Source organism: Cydia pomonella, chromosome 19 (assembly GCF_033807575.1).
Source record: "Cydia pomonella isolate Wapato2018A chromosome 19, ilCydPomo1, whole genome shotgun sequence".
Classification (NCBI taxonomy): Eukaryota; Metazoa; Arthropoda; class Insecta; order Lepidoptera; family Tortricidae; genus Cydia; species Cydia pomonella.
Genome location: NC_084721.1, coordinates 4,484,351 through 4,512,238, shown reverse-complemented (window position 1 = coordinate 4,512,238; position 27,888 = coordinate 4,484,351). Strand labels below are relative to the sequence as shown.

General features: G+C 39.6%; 1 protein-coding gene across 1 annotated transcript; it reads right to left on the bottom strand.

Annotated features, from left to right (window-relative positions):
- Positions 1 to 224: 224 nt before the first annotated feature.
- Positions 225 to 27,763, bottom strand: LOC133528527 (DNA polymerase alpha subunit B). Its single transcript, XM_061865919.1, has 12 exons — positions 27,608 to 27,763; positions 27,240 to 27,468; positions 27,033 to 27,078; positions 11,090 to 11,154; positions 9,232 to 9,396; positions 6,182 to 6,305; positions 5,687 to 5,811; positions 5,377 to 5,525; positions 4,363 to 4,597; positions 2,640 to 2,843; positions 1,527 to 1,710; positions 225 to 392 (listed from the first exon to the last, which is right to left on the bottom strand). The coding sequence occupies exons 1-12, from the start codon at positions 27,681 to 27,683 to the stop codon at positions 261 to 263; spliced, it is 1,734 nt and encodes a 577-aa protein (XP_061721903.1). The 5' UTR covers positions 27,684 to 27,763; the 3' UTR covers positions 225 to 260.
- Positions 27,764 to 27,888: the final 125 nt, after the last annotated feature.

The following is a 27,888-nucleotide window of genomic DNA, read 5'->3' as shown; positions in this document are numbered from 1 at the left end:
CCGCACAAATAGCGTACTTAATACTAATATACATTTTCTACCAGTCAACCTTACCACAAAGCAGCTAAATTACGGGTTGTGACTTGTGCTACTTATTTTATACTATGTACCTACTTTATTCAAAAAGTATGACCATGTCTGAAGACAAGCCTGACTTCTAGCTACGGTCAGGAATGGAGGATTTTTTGTGAATAAATGACAATTGAAATTGAAAAGAAACAATGTATTGTACTCACAGAATGTTTTATTACGTAAGGATATCAAATGCGCAGCACTTGCGCCGCGATGGCCCGGGAGTCCCCGTCCACGCGGACTGCGAGGCGCGCGAAGGTGCCGCCGCCCGCGCCCTTGCTGAGCCGCTCGGGGTTCACCACCACGGTGCCGTTCACCTCCTATGAATGCAAGTGGGTTTGAATACAGATATGCAAGTTGCGGAAACTTTCCAAAAAGTTAGAGAAGTACTTGGAAATTTCTTGACAATTTCACAGGAATATAAGAAATGTCCATTTTATGTTTCGGAAATTCAATCAATCTCTATACAAAAATGTGAAATGTTTCTGTAGGTAAAAAATAAAAGGTAGACTTACAAGGTTGACTTTGACTTTGAAGTAAAGGCAGGTAGGTACTCCAAGCAGTAATAGAGGTACAGTTTAGAGAACAGTACAGGTACAATACGATTACATATGTATATCCCAGAATAATGAAAAGCAGACCTAGAATCTTGCCAATATGGCTCCGAAAAAGTACTAAGGCACATTTGGAAGTCGCAAGTGCAGCCACATAATAAATAATAATACTACCGTTCAGAAATAACGGTGCCGAGACATGGACACTCACCAAGGAGGCTGTGCATAAAATCTGTGTAGCACAGAGAGCCATGGAGCGCGCCATGCTCGGTATCAAGCTTCAAGATCGAGTAAGGAATGTTGAGATCCGTCGTCGCACCAAGGTGCTAGACGTGGGTTGCGTCATTACCAACCTAAAATGGAGTTGGGCGGGACATGTTGCTAGGCAGAGTGATGGCAGGTGGACTAAAATGTTAACGGAATGGTGGCCGCTTTCGGATGAAAGAAGCCCCTGGCGTCCGTTCGCTCGTTGGGTGGACGACATTCGGAAAATTGCGGGACACTTCTGGATGCGATTAGCTCAGGATCGGGACAAGTGGCGTACTGGAAGAGAGGCCTATGCTCAGCAGTGGGCGATAAAAGGCTAATATGATGATGATGATGATGATGACAGAAATGACACTTCCTACAAAACCGAAGTTTGACACCGATTCAAGGACGAATTATGCTGTCCCTTTCTAATGTATTGCGCTATCCCTTTCGACCATTTAGAGTTGTCAAAATTCAAATCATTATCTGTGATCATGCACGTATAGGGACGTCAAGCTGTGCCAACCCTAATTATTGCTCAGAGCAATGCTGAGCCGAACGGAGCCGGGAAAATCCGAAAGGAGGAGTGTCGCCCCACTGGTGTAGCCAAAACTATAATCATTAACTTTATTTATTGAAAAATCAGGTCACCTTAACAAAATATCTGAAGTTAGAGGGCAGTAGCAGGACGTGCGGCGTGGCGGGCACCTGCGCGTGCTGCGCCCACAGCGCGGCGTCCGTGGGCTGCGCGGGCGGCGCGGGGAACAGCGGGCTGTAGCACTGCTGCCACACCACGTGCGACGCCATGCGGGCCAGCTTGTCGCCGCCCATTCCTCTGCAATTAATGCCATTCAAGACGTCTCAGCGAATCTAGATTTCCATTCATAGAGCTAATAAATAAATAAATAAAATGTTTTATTGCAGGCATAAAAAATATCCCATACATGTCTTAAAAACTAACTAACAACTAACAATATTTACTATATTGATGACTATATTTATGACTAACAATAACATTTGTCGTATTTTGTTTGTCAGTTTTCCCCAAATCATAATGTCACAAGTTACAACCCTATAAGAATAACTAAAGTAAACAAAAAATATATATGATATCATAAATAAGATAAACAAAATAAACTTGACCGTTAAGATGGAAGCAATAAAGAGTTGGATATCCCCGACTCGGCAACTCGCAAAGTTCGGATTACTCCATGTTCAAATTAAATCTCTGGTTTAGTTTTTAAAAGACGTTTTTAACTCCTTGACTTTGAATGTCAAAAACCTCAAACTCCCAGGAGTTTTCGGTATTCTATACATTTTGTATGGAATTACGCGTTATATAGCGACCTTGGCCCTTGGGAAGCAGAGGCATCTGTGTTGCTGACGCGATATCGGTGGTTGAGGGATTAATACGTGTAATAGGTACACTCACAGCGTTATCTCCTCCCGACTTATCTGCATGAGCACATCAGCGCTTGTGGCGCCGACGATAATGCCCCTGATGTTAAGCGTAGACAAGTCCGGAACGAAGTGCACATGTGGGACCTTGTGGGAGTTGAGGGATTGTTACAACCAATAGCAAACTCACAGCGATATCTTCTCCTGGGTTATCTGCATAAGCACATCGACACTCGTGGCGCCGACGACAATATCCCCGATGTTGAGCGTGCACGGGTCCGGTACGAAGTTGACGTGTGGGTGCTTGCGTTGTAATGGTGGGAGTTGAGGGATACAAGCAATACATACATAGTATAGTAAACTCACAGCGATATCTCCTCCTGGCTTATCTGCATGAGCACATCAGCGCTAGTGGCCCCAACAATAATGCCCCCGATGTTGAGCGTGCACGGGTCCGGCACGAAGTGCACGTGTGGGTGCTTGCGTCGCGTCGAGTACGGTGGTGTGGGGAATATATTCAGGTGGAATGCGTCCTTGTGGCTGGATACTATGTAGATTTTGGTGGATGGACTGGAAAGAAATAATCATGTCGTTACGTTTGTTTGTATTATGTAATCGCAATTTTCATATGTAATAAATATGTCAACATGTTATGTGGTATGTCGTTCTTGTATTAGTTCCTTATTTGTAGCCTAGGAAACTATAACGGAAATAGTAGGTAATAAATATACACCGTGTTTTTATTGAATTACGTTAACTTCGGGGTATCGGTAAATACGTTTAAGGAAACAAAATGACATAGTTCATTTTGTCAAGTTTTTTTTTTACTATTTTTATTTTTATAAAAGTAATTAAATGTTACATATAGCGTTATTATAACACGGTCATTACATTTAACTCAACTAAACAATTGAAAACTGTGATATATCAATATCAATGTCACTTCGAACATCGATCGTCCGAGATAGTACTTACGTTTAGTAGCAAATGTATGAACTCGTACTAAACACTAATCAATACGTAAATAGGTCCTAAGGCAAGTGTACACGCTTGTAAGGGCCTTATAAGATAAAAATTAATTATTGATTATCTCCGAAATGGAGTTAATTAGAATACCGGTGTCTTTGAGAAAGTTACTTAATTTAAGTTTGAAATTAACGGATACAAAAAAAAAACAAACAAGAAAACGAGAGCGTGTTATCATTTTGAACACCTCGCCCAAGTAGCTGCTGCTCATTGATGCGACATTATTGTTAATTATAGTACTGATTTAACTGTTTAGGTACTTATTTGATAACATGCCAAATACAAATTACAGGTACCTTTTACCAATGTATGTCATACATGGTATGGAAGCTTAATACGACTAGATACAACTATATGACCTCATACCGATGAAACCTTTAGTTATATTTGTCTCATAACACCTTAGATAATATGCTATTGAAATTGAATGGGTACTCATACAAACCGCAAGACTGAATGTGAAATAAACGGGTTTCCTTGGGGAAAAACGTGACATCTACCTACCTTCTGGAATTACCGGTAAAATCCCCAGTTTTGTTTAGCAACCTTGTGCAAATTAAACAAGTAGAGTAAGTAGCCTTTTATAGTTGTGAACATTCTATGTTAATAAATACACCGTGTTTTTATTAGATTCCGTTAACTTCGGGGTATCGCTAAGGTTGTGATTTCGCGTGGTTTGCATCCAGGCAGGGTCCACAATGATGTGTGGTTTGTGTGTGCTAACGTATGCTATAAAATCTCTCAGCGGCACTTAGAATAGGTATAAATAATTTTCAACCTATTTATAACCTTAATAACTCAAAAATCTGTGTTACAACTCACCAGCTAGTACCGAGCTTTGCTAAACCATCGATCAACTTCTCAAACATCGACTTTTAACTTTGCCAACATGTTATCCTTCAGCTTGGCGTGGTCGGTAATCCATGAAGTGTCCCGTCATGATGATGTGTGGTTTGTGTGGGCTAACGTATGCTATCACATATGTCTCTCAGCGACACGAATAATAGACATCGATTATTTAGAAGGCATTTATAACCCTATTAACATCAGTGTCACAACTCACCAGCTAGTACTGAGTTCCGCTAAGCTATCGATCAGCTTCTCAAACAGCGACTTGTAAGTCTCTGCCAAGGTATTATCCTTCAATTTCGCATGGTCGGCATCCATGAAGGGTCCCGTCATGATGACGATGTGGGGTTTGTGTGTGCTGATGTACGCGACCAGGTCTTTGAGGGGCTCGTAGGACAGGTTGTCTGAGGTCGTGTACGGGCCTGCGGCGACCACCATTGACAAGTTTCCTACAATGAAATTATGGTTTGATAGTATTTTTTACATGAGTGTAGAGTAGTTAGATAAGTTATGGTAGAAGAAAACAACCAAATGAAAATTACACATATTTCTCGTCGATTTTATTATCAACCTGTATTGATATCGCAATACGTAGAGGATAATGTAATCATAATCATATATAAATAGAGACCTCTATCTGGGTGTAGAGCTCTTCTTCTTCCTCGCGTTGTCCCGGCGTCATGCCACGGCTCATGGGAGCCTGGGGTCCACTTGGCAACAAATTCCTAGAATTGGCGTAGGCACTAGTTTTTACGAAAGCGACTGCCATCTGACCTTCCAATCCAGAGGGTAAACTAGGCCTTATTGGGATTATTAGTTTGGTTTCCTCACGATGTTTTCCTTCACCAAAAAGAGACTGGTAAATATCAAATGGTATTTCGTAAATAAGTTCCGAAATACTCGGCTTTAACAAGCCGGGGTTTAAACCTGCGTGCTCCGGATTGCAAGTCGCACGCTCTTACCGCAAGGCCACCGGCGCTTTTCTGTAGTGTGTGTGTCTGGGTGTAGAGCTCAAATCATATTTTTCCTCTTGTATCAGTCCTAGGCAAGATTGCTTACCTTCACCCAACACATTCCAAACACTTTATTTGCTTAACGGAACGGGACTATATCAATTTGGCGATAATATGTTGTCGTTTGCAGGTTATTTTGGATAAGTGGGTAGATTGGCAAGTTGTTTGTTTAGTGGACGTGGTTATTCTGAAAAGTTCAAAATGGATGTGCATACCTTGTAAAGCATTAATCATGTCTGCTCTATGGTCAGGTAAAGGCAGCGAGCCATCGCAGAATACTTCTTGCGCCAGGAACTTGTCTCCGCGCGGGTTGGTGCCCCGCATCACCACTACTTGGCCGGGGAATAGGGAATACTGTTTCAAACTGCAAAAAATAGTACATTAGGATACAAGTGCGGAAAGCAGGAAATTCGCAACGAGTGGCGATAAATTAAAACACGATAGGATGTGCCCTGCAGTACCACGCATATGGGGATTAGCCTCGAGTCCTATAGGTAACTTTTGCTAGTAGGTTAAGTAGCTCACCCGTCCAAGTCGACAGGCACGGCTTGGCTGAGCGAGTGCTCCCACGTGCCCTGCAGAACCACGCATTTGGGGTTCAGCCTCGCGTCCGCGTCGCACTCGATCCGCCCCGCCACTGTCACCTCCGTCTGTAATGATGCACGACTATGAATGAAGCAACCAAAAATAGGTTCTTGAACTCCAATATCATTGAACATATTTTTGTGGAAGTATTTCCACATTTTGATGTCAGTTCCGGTAGCTTTTTTTAAAAGTATTTCCAGATGTTGATGTTATATCCGGTTTTTTAAGAGGTTCATAACCAAATAACCATAATTATTACAGACTTCAGAAATAAAAATTCACAAACCAATTAGGCGGCTCAAATGCTCAGACCTCGAATTTGAAACGCGCTATTAAACATGTACCAGTACACATACATCTTAGTTTTTTACAGAATCTTCCCTCAGGTTTAGCATGCTTCGATCTTGAAGTAGACAGGAAGGCTAGTAAACAAACCTGTGTTTTGTGCCGAACGGAGCTGCTCTCCGTGATGCCTGACTTCTTCATTATGTGTTGGGAGACGTAGCTGATATGTCCGTCGTATATGCTGGCTTTCTCGGGTAGGAGTTCAAAGCCAAACCTGTGACAAAGCAGTTCAGTTAGGTCGCACTTAGTGCTGGCTTTTTACTGAGGCAAGACAATATGTATGTCCAATTAAACTCTTTTACCAATCTGAAAGGTATTACACTCGTTCTGGGGTTAGTCAAGATAGCACTCTGGGGCCTACTCTTTTCTAAATCATGGTCAATGATCTGCCAAGTAATATATCAGTCGTGGAATCACTAGTCTATGCAGATGATCTTAAAATAATTCAACCTGTTGTAAATGCATCCGACTGTACGGTACTGCAACAAAGAATCAACATGGTTGACAGCTGGAGTAAAACAAACCGCTTGTACCTGAATGAATCTAAGTGCAAAGTAATAAGTTCTAGCGGGTCTATAGATCCTATCCTCCAGACATACTCTTACTAACATTCCCCTTGACCGAGTAACAGAAATAAAGGATCTAGGGTTAACACTCGACACTAAGCTAAACATGCACTCACAAATTATAAAAAGTGCCTACAAAATGTTAGGGTTAATTATTAGAACGACTTCTGAAGTTCGTGACCCTAAAATCGCAATAATTCTTTATAATGCCTATGTTCGCAGCAAGCTTGAGTACAGTTCTATCGCATGGGGCCCTCGGGAAGCAAAATATACCATTATGGTCGAGCGCGTCCAACGTAAATTTGCTAGACATCTTTACAAAAGGTATTACGGATACTACCCGTACTTATTTCCATCATCCTTTGTATTGGGAATGGTAGGGATAGTCTCTCGAGTTAAGGCGTAAGCAAATGCTTGCCTTACCCTACCGTCTGCTTCTAAGAAATCATATTAACAACCCGTCCGTTCTGGAGCGTATGCGTATTTTTACCCCAGATAACTACATAGCTGCAGTAGGGCGTAGCGCACGTAGAGCCAGAAACCTTTTCACATATCCAAATGTTCGCACCTATCACGGTTCAAACGCACCCACGTACCGAGCAATAGAATTACTAAATAACTTCATAGCTACAGTCCAAAACGCAGACATATTCTCAGACAAGTGGCCGTCCCTACAACGTAGTATCAGGATTTTTTAAAACTCTACCTATGTTACTTAAAATCAGTTTTTTTTAAATCTCTATGTAACTTAGTAATACATTATATGTATGTTTAATTCCAGAGATAGTTCTAAAAGTGTATAATGTGTGTAATACAAGTTTACAAATTTTATGATACTGACTACATATGTATTAACAGTATAAGTGTCTTGGCTGTAGCTGTAAACTTATACTTAGTGTTTGCCTGAATAAAGAATAAAGAGGAGACGTGCTGGAATCAACCAATAGCATCGGTTCTTCTCCGCTCGATTACAAATATTACAACCAATGCTATTGGTTGATTCAGCACATCTCCTGTCATCTCCGCGAGAGAGAGGAAAGTCAGCGTTAAACATCGTGTGGTAAGGCTGTCAATCAGTTCGAAGATTGGATGAGGATCTGTACGCCGCAGTATGCGATAGTATACATGCGTTCGCAGCGCGGTCGGGATCACACACCGGAGCGGGGGCGAATACGCATCTGTGTGATAACCACGAACCATATTCAGGTGCATCCATATCACGCCAACGTGCTGCTAGGGCACCATTGGCGAAACCATTTATATTAGAACCGCTAACAGTTCACGTACATTCTGTATTATATGTCCGTATGTGCAAAAAGTATACAGTACGCGAGGGGATTATGGAAAGGTAGCTTAGGTACAAAAAAATTCATCGTAACGCTACATCTACATAGTTATTTTCAGTCCCATTATGATTCAATGAAAAGGTAATTGTATAGCAATTGTTTGCCACAAACAAAATTCTAAATTACAGTCACAAGCATTAGTAGCTACTACCTATGCAAAATAAATAGTTATTATCTGTTCAATGTGCAAGGCCTCATTTTGTTTTGTTGAGAATTGGGAATAAAGTTGACTAAATCATTGCGACCAGAAAGTGGTAAGTATTGCTATTTTTGCTGACAACAGTGCTAACGCATCGTTTACCCTTAGGTAGGTTTGTTGTCAGCTGGCGCGGCGTTTTGCGAAAAATTAGCGAATGCACTTGTTTTTACGAAAGCGGCCTGGCCTGAACTTCAGAGACTGAGAGGAAGTTTCCCCATCATTGGAATTAATCCGGTTTCGATGTTTTCCTACACCGAAAAAAGGCTGGTAAATGTTGAATGATATTTCGGGCATAAAGTCATTGGTAAGAGCAGAGGAGGATCGAACCCTGTCATGTCACATGCCTTACCTTGAACTAATTGGCTTTAATGCATCAACGCTTTTACGCGTTTTAACTGCTGATAAATACGCGTGATAAACGAATAAGTAACATTGATTTTGATCATGAATTAAAAATAAGTCTGAATATATTTTAAGTTCGTAGAAGTTCCAGTCCACTTCACTGACTGATAGCTCAGCAGCACATTGCTTAACAAAGGGGGGAATTTATTTACAAGCCCTAAAAATGGAGTTGAGGATCTATTATTCAATAGGTATGGTAGCGGTCTGTAACGCTTTTTTGTCTTCTGCGTTGCTCAAATAGAGATATAAGAATAAATACATATAGACACCGTAAAATGTAGTTAACTTGCTAATTGCTACTTGTAAGACTTCCTTACTTAACTATGAAAAATAGCCCATAGTTAAGATCTTAAGATACCTTGCCTATATATGTATATGCAAATGTAGATTAAGCTTAAATAAGGATTGTATCTATATACTATGCTAATACTGCTAATCACTACTTATAAGGACACGCTTACATACTTTCATAGCTCTAGTCTAGAGTTCACTCAGCCGAGCCATAGGCACGATTATGATTGAAACAAGTACTAATAGTTACACTAAACTGTATACGTCTATCACATTACTCATTGAGGAGTCTTAGGACACGGTTCATATCATAGCTGTGGGTTGCATCTTACTTACATGGCTTTAGTGTACAGCTCTCCGTCGTAGTTGGGCACCTGCGTGACGTTGAGCGCGTCATTGGGTCCGCTGGGCGTGGTGATGGCTTGTAATAATTCATCGGCGCCGTAGCTGTGAAGGACTGTGCCGGCATTGCCCCGCGTACTGTATTTTGATGAGGCTCCGCTGAAAACATGATTACCTACTATAAAATTTGAATTCTTGTAATACAACCGATAATCTAATAAAGTAGGGTATTTTTTATACGAATTAAAATACGAAACGCATGAGAGCTTACCTACACATACACTATTACATAGACACGTTGATAATGGTAAACCTGTACCTTTAGGTATCAAGCGTGTTCTTAGAAGTTCTTTGAAGCGAGCATGAGATGATAGCTCTTATCACTGCGAAAAAGGGAGTGTCGGCTATCATCGATTCAAATATAAGCTTGTTTACGTAGGTCACTCGATAAGTTTTGAGATGCTCGAAATTCGAAAATGGAATGCACCTGAATTATATGTTTTTAAAAAGCAAATTTATTTAAAAATAGAACACAAGTTGCCGATTCGCTCCAGTTTAAAAAATGAATATGTTACAGTCATTTTTCTAAAACGGTTCCCGCGTTTTTTCTTTGAAACGATGGAGCTTAACCGCAAACATTTGCGTGCTATTATATTTTATGATTTTAAATTTGGTTTATCTGAACAATTGTGTTTGCAACGATTGCAGTCAGCGTCAGGAGATTCTGCTCCTTCACGGGCAACAGTTTTTAGATGGTTCAATGAATTTAAAAGGAGTAAAACCAGCCTCGAAGTTGACCACCGAAGTGGTCGCCCGCAAACAGCAGTAACTGCAGAAAACGTGTGGACTACCTACTGAAATGTTGGTGCGAGGAGATCCACGAATAACATACAAGGACATAGAGAATATCCTAGGCGTCAGTTCCGGGAGTGTTAGCATCATTCTACATCAACATCTTGGAGTAAGGAAGCTCTGTTGTCGTTGGATACCACGTTTGGTCTCCGATACTGTAAACAGGCTCGTATAGATTGGTGTCGTGAGATGCGTCTACGAATCGACAACGGGACATCGCGGCGTGTATCGGAAATAATTACAGGTGACGAAACATGGATTTATCAATATGACCCGGAAAACAAGCGGCAATCGTCAGTATGGGTCTTCTCAGAGGGAAAGTTACCCAAAAACTACAAAGACCTCGAAACGTCGGCAAAAAATGGTAGCTAGTTTCTTTTCACGGGGCGGACATTTATCAACATCAATGCTGGAAAATTATAGGTCTGTCAACTCTGATTGGTATACATACTACAGTAGCATTGCTGCAAGTTTTCAAAGCAGTGCGAGAGAGGAGACCAAAGACTGGACTTCGGGGAATCTTGTTGCATCACGATGATGCCTCTTCACATACATCTCTCAGAACAAAGGCGTTTATTGAGAAAGCTGGTATAGAAACCTTACCACATCCACCCTACAGTCCTGAGTCCTGACTTAGCTCCCTGCGATTTCTTTTTGTTCCCGGTGGTGAAAGAAAAAATGAAAGGAAGTTTGTTTCGAGTGCTGAAAAAGCCGTGGCTGCATACGAAGAAGCAATTTCGGACCTATCTGATGAAGACTGGCAAATGTGCTTCCAAAGTTGGTTCAGACGAATGGAACTTTGTATAGAGAGTAATGGAGAGTATTTTGAAAAAATGTAAAATAATACATATCTTCAATTTTTTTTTTTATCTCAAAATTTATCGGGTGACCTACGTATTCACCAAGGATTTGATTGTATGATACCCACGTTTTCTGAGCGAGATAATAGGTGCTTGGGAAATAAAATCTTTCTCGTCGGCGATAGGTAAGTGTTACTTACGTCTTCGGGGAGTATGTAGCTGCAGTCAACTCGTGTTGGTGACTTGTATCCTCCACTTTTATTCTCTGAAAAAGGCATTTTATTTACTCGTAGCCACGTAATCCATGACTACAACAACATGTTCATAAACATAAGTTTAGTTCAAGTATAAATTTGTGTAAATAAAATAAAGTAAAATTTGTATAAATAAAGTTGCTAGGCACTCTGACATTTCGATATTTCCTCTTAGACAATATCGCAGATGACTGTATACATGTCTCATACAGGTGTGGACTTGTGGAGTCAAATTTCCTGAGGCATAACTGGCATAACATAGTGAACGAAAAACAGGATGTTTGTATTGTATAGATATAGTACCTACTCAACCTGTTAATAGTATCATAAGATTGAACAGTCAAGTTTATCTATTTATTTATTTATTAGTTTATCTATGAAACGGGCCAAGAGTAGCAGTATAAAACTTTAGCCAAGGAAAGGAAGCCGTGCTAACAATTGTGTGCCACACAAATCTAAGGCAATATTGAGGCTAAGGCTTTTTTTTATATTCTTTTCGGTGGCAAACAAGCATACGGGACGCCGGCAACTCCAAATAACCATACCATACCACAACCACCACCATACCATATTTATATTAATTTTAATTCCAAACTGACGCTAAATTCTTACGAAGTGGGGGAATCAGGGGGCCTACCGCAAAAACCGAAATTCGCGAATTGCGGGGATTTTTCTCTTTTGCTCTCACTAAGATGTAATTAGAGTGACAGAGGAAAATGCCCGCAATTGACGAACTTCGATTTTCGCGGTTATAGCACTGGGATCAGACATGGCTGGTAGTTTCGTATATAATATTAAATACATTTTGAACATTTTTCTATTACTTATGGGACAAGCTGACAGGAGGGCAGACATGATATACAGCAGGGGTCACCAATTAGTTTCGCTCGGGGTCTGTATTAAGAAATGAAATGACCATCGCGGTCCGCACAACATTTTATAGAAAAAATATTTATTAAACAAATGTAATTACAGAAATAACAAAGGTATTTTTTTACATATCAATGAGAAAAATGTCATTTTTTGTTGCGGACTATCTGGACTATCTTAGCTAGTGACTTCGCCCGGCCGTTTTCAAATTGACGTCAACAAAGATAATGCGGGGGATACATTTTTATTTTAAATTACGTACTCTGTAGTGCAAAAGTTGCTGTGTTCTCGCGGTCCGCACAAAATGGGTCGGCGGTCCGGATGCGGACCGCGGTCCGCCATTTGGCGACCCCTGATATACAGTATGACTGCAATAATCACTCAATATAAAGCGGACCGCACAGTCGCCACCCTTCATCAGACAAATCGGAGACTCTAAAAATATTTGAACATGAACTTGTGCAGCCCCTGCATACAAATCTTTAGGCAAGGGTGGTACCTGGGGGCCTACCGCGAAAACCGAAATTCGCAAATTGCGGAGATCTTTCTTTTTTACCCTCACTAAGACGTAATTAGAGTGACAGAGAAAATTGTCCGCAATTGACGAACTTCGGTTCTCGCCGTTATAGCCCTGTTGAGTTAACCATGAGCAAATAATGTTCTTCAGCTGACTGTACGCCTGGACAATAGAGGCTTTGTTCAGTTATTTTTGAAAACCTTGGCTGCTTCGATTTAGGTTAAGTACATCGTTTTATCTATCCTCTTCCGGCGACTTTAAAAATAGCTCTAATATACAACACAACACTGATAATTGGTAAATACCTAGGTACGCATGTGTGCATACAGAAGTGGGCATAAACCGAAAACTTAAAATATTTAAATCATGTCACATGCTTTGTGCCTTTCGTGGTAACATAATGATGTTATACACCGTGTTTTTATCGAATTCCGTTAACTACGGGGGAAACTAACATAGTTATTTTTTTTTGTAAAAAGTTATTTAAATGTGCCCAACATGATATTTAACTTAAGCAAACAATTGAAAACTGTGACATATCAATGTTATTTCGAACATCAATCGTCCGAGATAGTACTTACGTTTAGTAGCAAATGTATAAACTCGTACTAAACACTAATCAATATGTAAACAGGTCCTAAGGCAAGTGTATACGCTCGTAAGGGCCTTATAAGATAAATATCCGAAATGAAGTTTATTAGAATACCGGTGTCCTTGAGAAAGTTAATTTAAGCTCAGGAATGCACCCTTGAAATTAACGGAAATAAAAAAAAACACGGTGTATATGTAGATAGATAGAATTCCATGTAGATTATATGGAATTATATAATAATCCAATCCGTAGCATGCGTTGCTAAGAAAACGAAGTATTCAAAGTAGTCTACATTAAGTAGTCCCCTTAGACGCACACTCAACTAATTTTCTACAGACCAAGAACTGACAAAGTGTCGAAGTGCGACTATAAATAAATATTATGGGACATTATTACACAAATTGCCTAAGTCCCACAGTAAGCTCAATAAGGCTTGTGTTGAGGGTACTTAGACAATGATATATATTATATAATATATAAATATTTATAAATAGTTAAATACATAGAAAACACCCATGACTCAGGAACAAATATCCATGCTCATCACACGAATAAATGCCCTTACCAGGATTTGAACCCGGGACCATCGGAGGGTCACTACCCACTAGGCCAAACTGGTCGTCAGCTGACTTGACTATAAACTGTATAAACATCATACTTTAATAGGAATTAGGCGCTTAATGTATGGTGGCACGTCCACACTATCTCTCTCACTCTCTTTATGCAGAGAACAAAGTTATTTGCACCACGTCCCTTTTGCTTTGCAGTACGAGTCTCTCGCTACGCTCAAGATTCTATATTAGAGCGTGACGAACTAGCTTGCTCGGGACTAGCGATGCGCAATAGCTATTCGTGTAATCGCATTAATTAGAGTCAGACCAAGGTAAGTTAACAGCGATTTTGATTGTCCAGACGGTGCAAGTTTTTAAGTCAACGTCAACATTTCATAGAAGTTTGACGTTTAAAGTTATTTGTGCAACAAGAGAGAAAAGTTGGTTTTTCTTGCGAAGGACTCAAAAACATGAGATGTAAAATAACTTTCCTCTCGTGTGACACATACAACTTTTCAACTCAGTAGTTTAAAGTTAAAAAAATTCAACATCAAGTAAAGTTAACCACATTTATTTACATCCATGAATGAAAGGCATTATCATTATGACGAAAGCTTCTAGAAATATTCCTGTATTCATGGCCTTCACTAAATTAAAAAGCTACTTTGTCTCACTCCCTGGAGTGACGAAAGTAGGCTTGCCGTTTGTTCGAGCCGCTGTGAAAAATAACATTTGCACCGTCTGGGCTATCAAAATCGCTGCCAACTTCGCTTGATCTGATAGTACGGTCGCCAAGCCGCTCCGAGGCCAGATTTAATTGACTCAGCTCGGCCTTACCCACAACCGGTATCAATGTGTTCGGACAGTTCTCCTGATCACCGTACATGCGGTAGTAAAGCGGAAAAATGGTGGAGGGGATAGTAATGACGTCACAAAGATGGCGGCCGGATCTATTCTTTTTGGCGGTGTATCTCGAAAACCACTTAACCGATTTTAATCATCGAGGTGTCAAATAATAGCTTATATTATGGAGATTATTTTCTTTTCTACAAACATTTACGTGAAACCTATAGGAAAAAAAATAATCACAAAAAACCGTTTTTTTATAAAATTATTATTTTTTATTTTGTAAAAATCTCCGTAAATATTAGCATTTCGCAAATTTTGTTTAATATAAAACATATTGCTTCATTATCAAGGAATATATTGAGCCTTAAAACATACAGATCGAGTAATAAACAATGAAGCTACACTCATTTATTTGCGCATGGGTAACGATAACTGGCTTTTACCGGTCGAAACTGTGGTGACTGTGGTGTATGTTTTAATTACTGAAATTATAATTAAAATTATAAAAACCAGACACAATAATGTTACCTTACTTCGACGTTTAGTCTCTTTTTTCGTCTTAATCATAGGTAGGTACATATTTCTTTTTACTTAAAAATTTTATACAGGGTGAACTTTTAACCACCAGTCATACTCTGCGCAGCGACTTTATAGGTCATACTGAACAACTTTTACTATGGGACCAATTCCGAAATCGCGAAAAAAATTTTGACTGTCCCATATAAAGGTGCGACCAACTTTACCAGACCAACACTTTTCCAAACTGAGCTACAGCTGTCCGATGAAGTTAAGCACTTAGAACTAACTCTCGACAATAAACTCAATTGGAACAACCACATCAACAAACGGATAGACAAGGCGGGAGTTGTCTTCTGGCAGTGCAGAAGGATGATTGGTAAGAGGTGGGGACTCAACCCGAAAATTACCATCTGGCTCTATAAGACGATAATCCGCCCCTTACTCTGTTACGGTGCTCTGGTTTGGTGGCCAAGAACAAACCTAGGCAACGTACGAGACAAACTACAAAGACTTCAAAGGCTCGCATGCGCGGCCACCACTGGCTGCACGAGGTCTACCCCGACTGCAGCCATGGAGGTCATGCTAAACCTTCCACCGCTGCACCTACACATACAGCAAGAGGCCAGCCTCTCAGCGGTAAGGTTGCGAACCCTCAAGATATGGTCTAACATCACAGGAGCTCTTCACACAAAATGCCTGGAAAAGGTGTATGACGAATTTCCAGTGCTTAGGTCAGGCACGGACCGGATTCACAAACAAGCTATCTTCGATAAAAGGTACAAAATACAGTTATATGAGGACGACAACAGTGGCGGATTAACCGAACAGCAGAAAAAGCATATGCTAAGGGCCCCGCGCCTAAGGGGGGCCCCGCGCTCCGACCCTGACCATGCGATTTCGGCACGTGGAACCGGCCAAGTTCAAGTAGACCTCGGACTCCGCGGATCCTGTACTATCACATTTTATTTACAATGTATTTGTTTCGTAAGTCAGTAACAATATTGATCAATTATTATTATTTGTTATTATCCTGTAGTTTTTTTTCTTTATGACGATACCAAATTTAAATAATTTTTAGGCTTACGCAAAGACCAAGAGCAGAGTTTAGCATAAAACAGAAGTGCAGAGTGTCTCAAAACTTTTGTGCATGTCTAAGCTGCAGGAAACAGCAGAGCTCGGAAACGAACAAAAGAAGATACTCTGTTAAAAAAAAACATATTAGTGAAAAGCAAGGAAGGATGATTTATTTATTTATTATTACAAATAACAAATTGCACCTTACAGCTAATGCCTAATGATAATCAGCTTTGAACCCGTAGTAGGCCAAAGGACGCGCTCCTCTACGGCTGGCCGGGCGCCCGAAATATGCCAAGTTGCTGCAAAGCCGTTATAAAAAGAAAACAGCGGGGCCCCTATGCAGGGCTTTGCATTCGCGTAGGCCGGATGTAAAGCCCTGCATAGGGCCCGATACCCAAAGTATCCCAGCAAGTCGTACTTTCGAGCAAGAACTAAGGTCGAGCAGCAGTCGAGCCGAAATCTAAAAATTCGCATACTAGGGAAAAATCGGTGATGTATTTATTACATGTTATAAACTAATCGAGAACTAGTCAAAAAAAATTAAGACATAAAAATGTTGTGATGGTACTGAATCCTCGGGGTACGAGTCCGACTCGCACTTAATCTTTTTTTTTTCAAACCAGGGGGCCTCGCGAGTTATTGTGCTAAGGGCCCCGCGCCTTCTTAATCCGCCCCTGGACGACAATCATGAAGGACTCAATCCCCGGGAGCTGAGAATCTTCACTGATGGGTCCAAAACAGACAGCGGATCGGGCTCTGGAACCTTCTCAGAAGACCTGAACATGTCGATCACCACTCCGCTAGGAGCCCATAACTCGGTATTCCAAGCTGAGTGCATGGGCATCATAAACGCGGCGGCTGCCATCACTGCAAGGAAGGTAGTAGGATCCTCCATCCGCATACTCTCCGACAGTAGAGCAGTCTTAATGGCTCTAAATAGCCATATAGTTACATCCAAACTTATACAAGAATGCCACGAACGACTAATGGAGGTATGTCATAATAACAAGATCACCCTACAATGGATCAAGGGACACAGTGGATCCCGAGGTAACGATGCTGCGGACGAGCTTGCCAGGCAAGGATCGAATGCGGGGGCGATTGGTCCGGAACCGATTCTTCCGATACCATTTAGCAAGGTACGCTCAATGCTGCTGGCACGTACAGGGAAACTACACACAGAACACTGGCTGAACCAGACTGGATGCAGACAGGCAAAAGAAGCCATGCCTGGCATCAACGGAAAACTCACAAGGGCGCTCCTGCAACTAGGGAAGGTCCGACTGAGTATGGTAACCAGTGTCATAACAGGTCATGGACTATTTAACAAACATCTTTTCACAACAGGTGTCACAGACAGTCCCCTGTGCCGAGGTTGCATGGAGACAGAAGAAACAGCCTCTCACGTGGTGCTGGAATGCAGCGGAGTGACTCCATACAGGGCTAAACATCTCGGATCTCCGAGAGACCTCCCCGAGGTCCTACTCAACATCAAAGGTTTGATAGGATTCCTCGAGGAGCTGGGCTGGCAGGACTAGCCCACCCCCAACATATCACGCAAAATAGGCGCAAGTCGTCGAGTTGCGGAAAAATCGCCCGAATACAATACAATACAATACAATACAAGGTGCGACCAGACCGCAGCTTAAAAAACGGTCACGATACGGAATCGCAGTGACGCGTCGTATGCGTACCGTTTTTGACGCATGCTCCCCACACCGCTGTTTAAAAAACGGTGACGGTACGGAATCGCAGTGACGTGCTTCACGCGAATCTTTTTTGTTCGCAAAACAGTTGCGTCTTTTACGTCACCGGTACGGTGTCTGCCATAAGATCTCCGTGTAATATTTTTTGCGATTTTTACGCAGTTCAATTTACGGTGCGTCAGCTTATTTTAAGCAGCGGTGTGGCGAGCATGCGTCATGGACCCGGGTACGTCCTTAAACTACGTCCAAAAGAGAGGTATGGGCATTGTGAATGTCATCTCGCTTTGTGTGGTAGGGCACAGCCAGTGGGTGTCATTCCAGATCCAAATTTCCTTGCGTGATTCGGCATTGGTCCCATAATAAAAGTTGTTCAGTATGACCTGTAAAGTCACTGCGCAGAGTATGGCTGGTGGTTAAAATTTCATCTTATACCTATATTCGACACAAGTAGTAAGTACTTACAGACCAACTATGATACACATTTTGCCTGTATAGTGATACATAGTGAATAAATTAATACCTGATTTAAAAAATAAAACAAAAATAACAAATAGCATGTTATTTAATTCAGTAATCACTAATCAGTCTTAAACAATGAACATCATACTTTTAGATTAGACAACAAAATGTATATTTATACTGTGTTTCGACTTGAAAGATTTTACTGCTTTAAAACATAAGACAAACCTACCAACCAAATGTATAAAAAAAATGTTTTTTGTGATTATTATTTTCCTATAGGTTTCACGTAAATGTTTGTAAAAAGGAAATAATCTCCATAATATAAGCTATTAGTTGACACCTCGATGAATACAATCGGTTAAGTGGTTTTCGAGATACACCGCCAAAAAGAATAGGTCCGGACGCCATCTTTGTGACGTCATTACTATCCCCTCCCACCATTTTTCCGCTTTACTACCGCATGTACGGTGATCAGGAGAAACGCCCGAACACATTGATAGTATTGATACCGGTTGTGGGTAAGGCCGAGCTGAGTCAATTAAATCTGGCCTCGGAGCGGCTTGGGGACTACTAATAGTAAAAGTTGTTCAGTATGACCTATAAAGTCGCTGCGCAGAGTATGACTGGTGGTTAAAAGTTCACCCTGTATTTTTAAGTAAAAAGAAATATGTACCTACCTATGATTAAGACGAAAAAGGAGACTAAACGTCGAAGTAAGGTAACATTATTGTGTCTGGTTTTTATAATTTTAATTATAATTTCAGTAATTAAAACATACTCTATAAATTCCATTCAATACGTATCGTAACAGTCACCACAGTTTCGACCGGTAAAAGCCAGTTATCGTTACCCATGCGCAAATAAATGAGTGTAGCTTCATTGTTTATTACTCGATCTGTATGTTTTAAGGCTCATTATATTCCTTGATAATGAAGCAATATGTTTTATACTAAACAAAATTTGCGAAATGCTAATATTTACGGAGATTTTTACAAAATAAAAAATAATAATTTTATAAAAAAACTGTTTTTTGTGATTATTTTTTTTCCTATAGGTTTCACGTAAATGTTTGTAAGAAAGGAAATAATCTCCATAATATAAGCTATTATTTGACACCTCGATGATTAAAATCGGTTAAGTGGTTTTCGAGATACACCGCCAAAAAGAATAGGTCCGGCCGCCATCTTTGTGACGTCATTACTATCCCCTCCACCATTTTTCCGCTTTACTACCGCATGTACGGTGATCAGGAGAACTGTCCGAACACATTGATACCGGTTGTGGGTAAGGCCGAGCAGAGTCAATTAAATCGTGTTTCTAGAGGGCTTTTGAGATTTGGCGACCGTACTATGACTCTTAGGTCGCTTTCGACGCCCCAAAAGTAGGGACTCGGGACCCAAAGTCAGACCTCGTAGCCAAACTAACTTAGGTACTACACTATCTAGTAACTATCGACAGCTTGTCTGATTATACTCTGTATCTTTAGGTATTTAAATAAAAGTAAACAAAATCTACCCTCAAGCGGTTCCATAGGCCAGTTGAGGGTAGATGAAAACATTACATGAGCAAATTAAAATCAGGTCGTACAGTGACAGATCCAGGCGGTTTTGTATTTGGTTGGTTAGCTAATAAATGTTATAACTAAAGCCCAACCAGGAATATACATATGATCATTGTCAGGAGGGCGCTATTCTCATGTATAGGATGACAGTTCAGTTTAGTATGAAAAATTTAGTTCCAATGAAATTCCGCAATATGGCGCGTGATCATAATACTGGTCAGGCTTTACCTGAAAATGTACAAATTGTTTGTTTACTTTTATTTAAATACCTAAAGATACAGAGTATAGATATAAATACTTCGACTGCTAACCGTACTTACAAAGACGTATTTAAATAAATTCGCTTTGATAAATCTCTGTGCATTACTTTCGGTACACCCTAAATACTAATACATGTAAACAGAAAAACAGAACATTCGATATATGACAGCGGCACAAACAGATGTGTCCCAGTTTAGCCTGCACTTTGACCCTGCAGGATCTTTGCTGCTAGCCAAAAACGGTACAAGTCCCATACAACTTGTATGAAAAATGTACCGTTATTCAGCAGTTGGTGTATTGCGACTCGAAACAGCTGCAACTCAAATAGGTCGTCGATTTAGTTCAATATCGACAACTCGGAATAACAGATCGTTTATAAATGACAGTATATTTCTCAGTAACAATATACACGTCTACACTATATCGAGAGCTGTAGGGCTAAGATGGTTGGCTCTTAGTCATTTGTCACCATGCCTGTCACGTTCTAACAAGTATTTAAGCGCGAAAGTGATGGGCATAGTGACAGGTGATAAAAATGGAACCATGCTGCCACCGCTGCAGTGGCAGCATGGTTCCATTTTTATCACTTGGCACTATGTCCGTCACTTTCACGCTTACATACTTGTTAGAACGTGACAGGTATGTTGAAAAATGATAAAGAGCCGACCATCTTAACCCTACTGGACGGTCAAACCCGATAAAAGAAAATATTTTTTTATTCAAATTAGAACTCTACCTACTCGTATATCACATATAGTTCCAATTTCAAAAACATAGTTGTAACTGTTGTAAGGCATGAAACGTGAATAAACGAGGACTGTCTTTTCAAAAGGGCTTATTTGCACAATATACTTTCCAGAAAATCGAGAAAACATAAATCCAAGGTTTTCATTTCGTAATTTTTTTTTTTCGATATGTACTAACGTAAGTTGACATAAATACTATGGCACTGCATATGTTATTTTTTAATACAGTTGCTCAAAAAGTGCTAAGTACTTTACGTAGTTTGACGACCGGTTTGGCCTAGTGGGTAGTGACCCTGCCTACGAAGCTGATGGTCCCGGGTTCAAATCCTGGTAAGGGCATTTATTTGTGTGATGAGCATGGATATTTGTTCCTGAGTCATGGGTGTTTTCTATGTATTTAAGTATTTATAAATATTTATATATTATATACATATATCGTTGTCTAAGTACCCTCAACACAAGCCTTATTGAGCTTACTGTGGGACTTAGTCAATTTGTGTAATAATGTCCTATAATATTTATTTATTTATTTATATTTAGTTACGTTTAGCGTGCGGAAAGTTGGATTTCGCGAACTAGTGCTTTTTACTTTTCCACTTGTTCCAATTCATGACTACTTATTGATGAGTGTTAATGTTAGTTTCCTTTAAAAGACGTAATCAACATAAAAACCTACTGTTAATGTAAAAATAATAAATATAAGCATATTTTATTACTTACCTCTTCATCATTATAACACGTTTATTTTTTAATATTGAAAAACCGTTCTTAATAAGTTGTCTGAATGGAAAGGAAACGCCTGTCAAAGCAGAGGCGTTTTTTCTTACTGCAAGAATGTTTTAAGTTTCCAAAGGCAACATTCGATATTGTTTTCATACAATTTAAATATACGATATACAAATAATCGTAAATAACGATACTTAGGTAATAATAATAATAGTATAATATTTTATATTTACAATTGTTTCTGTCTTATAGAACATGCATAAAAAAGTACTTCTTGTTTTTCTTATTTTTTCGCAACTGTATTAAAAAACGTCGTTCGATACACGTGCGGAAATGTCATTCTTCACTCGTCCCGAATCTTGCCACTCGCCGTACTCGTGAAGTAATGACATACTTTCCGCACTAGCATCGAAATGTACTATTATCTATCTAAATAATTATTTACAGTACATATGGTGCTACTTTACCGCACTAGTGCGAAAATTAGCATATTACGTTACTGTGTCGAACATTTAAAGGGCCATATGTACTGTAAAACGTTGTACGATACATGTGCGAATAGGTAATTCGCAACTCGTGTCGATTTAAAACACTCCCTTCGGTCGTGTTTTAATTTACCACTCGTTTTGAATTTCCTATTTTTCGCACTTGTATCGTAATGTACTATTAACTTGCTATACAATTTCAGAATTAAGCACTTTTGATGCGAACTTCAGGAATTAAGCCGTTTTGTTGTGGCCTTGTGAGATTCACTTTTTGATTTGCACATTTCATGAATCATGAATAACTTCTTCGAAATCGATAACTTTTTATTCAGAAATTAAAATTCACTACTAAAATTAATGTTATAGTGGTGTTTAAGTTCGGGTATAATAAAATTATTAATTATTATACATGAAGTATGTAAATTGCAAAGTAGAAATTTTTGATGATATGAATGGTTAAAACTTTTTGTTTCTTAGTTACTGGGCCAGATGATAAACAAAGTTCAATAACTAAAGCATGAAACATCTCATTACTATCCAATATGGGGAACTAAATCCCAGCCTAGATGCAATAGAAGAGCACAATGGTTATGTTATAATACTCGGATTCTACATCTACATACATTAGTGTAATTGTCACAGCAATCAAATCGCGATTAGAAGGCAATGAACTCATGTATGTGTACTGTACTGTGTATGTATAGGTATGTATGGTGTCTGTCTAGATTAGGCATTTCAGCCAGAATTGGTGTCAGTTCACAACTGTAAAAATACAGTTTGCCAATAGAAAGAACAATTAACTAGGCACTTATTAGCTATTCACTATAACATAACAAAATAAGGAAACTTCAGAAAAACCACCAACCAAATATTCAGTTATTCTCAACCTGGTTTTATAAAATAGAATAGAATAGAAGAAGCTTTATTCATAAAGGATAAAATTATATTGAGTAGGTTGAACAGATGACCTTATGGGTATTTTTCACCACACCAGCTGCTAAAGGCTCTCTCGATTGTTCAAAAACGTATGAGAAAGTTGCATTTTATCCACATGTGCGGCAAAATAATCTGATGCAAATTTTTAGTTGTTTTCTTATGTTAGCTGATAGAATTGACTTTTGAATAATAAATATTTAATAACATTAATTTGGATTTGATTTTGTTTGATTTTTACAGTTAGAATTTTCCTTGCATTGGTGTGGTGAAAAATTTTGTTTCACTCTGTGTCAAAATTTGTTTAACCCTCCCACCCACGAACCCACGTGTATCAATATTGCCACGAGCGGTTAAACAACTTTGCTAACAAATAACTATTCTTACATTTCTTACTCAACTTATTGTGCTTTTGAAAATGTCTTTCTGTATCCGCAACACAATACAGTAAAAATAAAATAGATGTCAATACTGCTACTTGGTCTGACTACATAAATATGTGGCTTATAGTTTATGCTTATTTAATGTTTATACATGTTACAAAACCAAACTACAGTCCTGGCGTTTCCGGATTACCGACTTATGTATGATGTCTTAACCTTCCTTCTGTTCTGCAGGAAAACGAGGATTCGAGATTAGTATGGGAATGCCGCCGGGCAGTGCCGGATTAAGATATTTTGATGCCCTAAGCATTTCTAGACCATGGTGCCCCCTCATCAAGATTACATTGAATTTTCTTAGTAAATTGAGTGACGTTTATTGCCGCATTACTGCTGAGAATAGACTTTCAATCCGTCACATCATTTTATCACGGAAATTGACAGTACTGCAGCAGTAATGTAACAGTAGGTAAGGTCAAGTGTAAGCAAATTCGAAGACCGTGTTTCGCATGAGGCCGGAAGCCAAGCCAACCAATATCGATGTGTAAGACAGGCCGTACTCCGCACAGGGTTTTGCAACCTCTAGAGCTTTCCTGCGAAGCTCATTCATGTGAGACTGGACGTACCATTGGAAAAATGACTAAAATTGATATCTGAGGATCCGAAATGTAATTTAACTATGTTCTTGCAATAAAACTTATTGATTGATTGAAGATACCTTAATATGTATTCGTAGTAAATTGTAAAAAAAAGATCGACATTTTTTACTTTTGGTAAAATCATGTAATAATCCGAATACGCCTTACCAGTGTCTGATCCACCAAGTGCTATGGTTTGGCAATCCAAAGGAAAAAAATATCTCCTAAGTATCCCAAAAGGTATGCACACCTCTTGGGATGGAGCAAACTCGGATTACACGCATTTAAGACCAAATGAAAGTATTAAAACAATTTCCAGCTTGCTGGGAATTAATTATTATTTATTATTATTTTTCGATCTAATTTGATTGGCCTGAATCATGAAACTTTAAATCAGTGTTTTTAAAAGCAAAGGCTGAGCTTTCCATAAGGCTAAACGCGCGGCGCGTTCGATCGGCGCTTACGGATAGGCCAAAGGTCGAGCTGGAAGAAAGCCAGGCTTGAATTTGACCAATGACGAGGTAAGAATGGCTGGACGTCTGGAGCGTCCGATCGCGGCGCGTTATCATACAATACAACCAACGGCGAGGTGTGAGCAAAACAGAAGGCCCAGCTGCGAGAGAGGACTTGGATTTGGATTCATAGCCAAGTGAAAGTGAGGCAGTTTGCATAAAGTACAAGGCCTAGCGTCGCATAAGACTTAACGCCGAACTGCAAAAGAGTGGCTTGAAATCTAACCTATGTAATCACGGTTCTCCTACTGCTCAGCCTTTGGCTTACCTCGAAAGCGCAACTTGATAAGATACTTTTGGTTTTCGGCCTTCGCGGGGCCCTTTATAACACTTTGACAATTAGGTCGCAGGATCGCGGCTCTGCAGAAATTCGGCCTGGCCGACACATCTGGTGTGCAAGAGAGCAAAATTCGCTACAAAATCGGTAATCAAAAAAATAATCGTCGAGAAAATCAGTTGGCCACAAGCCCGACGGTAAGATTTTTTGACCATGAGCTTTGAGGGCCTCCGCGTAAGGTTGGAGATATGCTAACGTGTCCTCACTCTCTTACGACCCTTCGTTATTAGATGGGTACACACATACCAAAAAGTTTCGTGTACATAAGTACTACACTACGACTGCGATGCTGATGCAGCCTGTGCGTTTTTTTTCCTACGATTTTGGTGCCCCCCTAGACGTGGTGCCCTAAGCAAGTGCTTATTTTGCTTAATGGTTAATCCGGCACTGCCGCCGGGACAGTAACCTGCAGCTCCAATTCCAGGGAATTGGGCTGAATGAACGCAACATGCGATCGGCAGCCCGCCTGTTTCCAGCCGGGCATCCCTACACTATATCTACATGTCCTACATGTAGCGATCATGTACATCTACATGTACAGGAGTACATGTACATACATGTACTTACAAATAATTAGCAGTAAAAATAACCCGTTAAGTGTCTCTTTCATTTCAAGAGGCATAAGTCGGGGAAGAAACAAGAAACCCCCCCAAACCACCAGTCATTTTATTAAGACAGTGCACCCGGGCCGTGACTGTCCTGGTGATTACAGAAATAACTAAATTAGCGAGGCTCTGCGGCAGGGATCACCAATTAGTTTCTTCAGGGGTCCAGTTTTTAAAATAAAGTGACTGTTTATTAAATAAGCAAATGTAATGTACAGGACCACCAATTGGTGACCCCTGCACTGTATATTCATTTACTACTGCATACTATTTATTACTACTCTATGGCCCCGACTATTGTTATATAGGTATTTTGTACTTCCAAACTTTAGGTTATCCTGACAGAATAGACACCTTGGCAAATGGTCCCACATCACTGCTGTTTCATTAGCCTCAAATCCATTAAGTTTACTAAACTTTTGTAAAATGCATCCTGTACAAGCCATTAGGTTCAGTTAATTCAGACTTGTAATCCTTCTGAAAACTTAAACGTTTTGGAAAAAAAAGTTTGATCAAATGAAAATTGGACAAATAAAATACATTCGAAGGAGCAAAAGGTACCCTTTGTCTTTGTGTCAGCCTTCCATTCACAATTATGAGATACTGATAAATAATGCTGATAAACACCCTCTAGGCAATCTTAAGTAACCATATTGTAAATAATAAATTTCTAAAATAAATAATAATAATAGGCAAAACCAACTTAAGGAAGTTAATAGCTATTTCTAAATCATACCATATTTGACCACACCTAGATATACCTACATGGGAAGAGTTCAAGCATAGGTAATATAAATTCTACCTAGTTTTATTGCCATCCGGCTCACTATGGCAATAATCTAGTGGTAGCAATTTGTGAGTTTTGGTTGTACCCGACAATAATTTCTCAACTAATTTAACTCCTCCATATCATACACATAAATTAGTAAATAAACAGAGTAGTTGTGTTGAGTGAGTTGATGGCTGCAGACGAGTATGGATCTAGTCATGGTATCAGTGACACGAACTAGAAGCATACTCGCCCACAAATATCATCAAGTCAATAAAAAGTAAATACTATGTCAAGTCTTCTTGTCTTCGCTGGTGTTTGGTCTACAAGCACTCAATGAGTGTAGATCTAGTCACAGAAGGTGCACTGCGCCACTAGATTCATACCCATTCAGCACAGGTAGATGTTATTTCTGGTTTGACACTTCCTATATCAGCCATATACAAGATAACCTAGAGAAAAAGTCATGTAACACAAGAAGTATATCATTGCTCACTGAAAATACATGCTTTATCAAATAAGATATATAATCAAAACTTCTGCTAAGCATAAAACTACAATGAAACATGATTACAACATATTCATAATAATGGTGACAAGTACAAAATCAAAATTGATGTCCATACATCTAAAACATGTATTTCTATTTAACAATTTTTTTTATGTATGCTTGCTATAGTATATCTCACTCTAACATTCAGTTCCCACAACAAGAAGATAAGGACAGCATGTCACTTCAATTACTTCTACAAGGTTAAGTTGTTCCAAAGAATAATCAAGTTAAATAACGTACCTTTGGAGTTACTGCTATGTATTTCGAGAGGACTTCATTATCTGACCTGAATGTGAGGGAATATTATGACTTCGTTGAAACATGAACACAAAATGCACATAAAAAAAACAGTTAGTAACAGTTGCAGATTTAGAGGAAATACGTTACAAATCTTAATAACACTAAAACATCGTTAGAGCACGTGGAACATGCAAGCAAAAAGGATACTGAGTAGCAACGGACGCTCCGTACACCGCGACACTTGTGCCGGTACTTGTTCTAGCATCTTTAACGGGCGCGCTGAGGCGATCCGCCCGCTTGGAAAATTCCTTTCTCTCAAGTGAATCCAAGCTATCCAAATTCGGAGCAGCGCCGTTTAAGTTCGTTAAACTGAACGCCATCCATTGTTCGACGAAAGTTTCGGCGTCGACGTCGTATTCTTCGCATAAAGTTACACCTTTGGAATACAAGTGAATAATAAAACAACCTTGAACAGTCATTTTCATAGCGGTACAAGTCACACAAACAATCACGAAATGCGGGTTATTAACTTGAGTTGCCGATAAGTGGACCGTTTTAAAGTAATTAGTACTCACATTTTGCTAAAACTTCTTTCTGTACGCTAATACCTAAAAACTGAAATTGCTCAGTCAGCAACTCCTCGGTAGCCATTTTCTGTAAATTTGAGAGAGTGAATGAAGTCAATGAAGTGAAGGAAGCAAGGAGAAGACCGCCAATCAAAAAGTTTGCGTCAGAAAGTTTGAATCATAGACAAGTCAAACCAAGCTAACTATAGACAAACTGATAGATATCAAGCTAGTCGCTCAAAATCGTTATTATTAATCGTGTGTATAATCGAATAAAAAAATAACTTGAA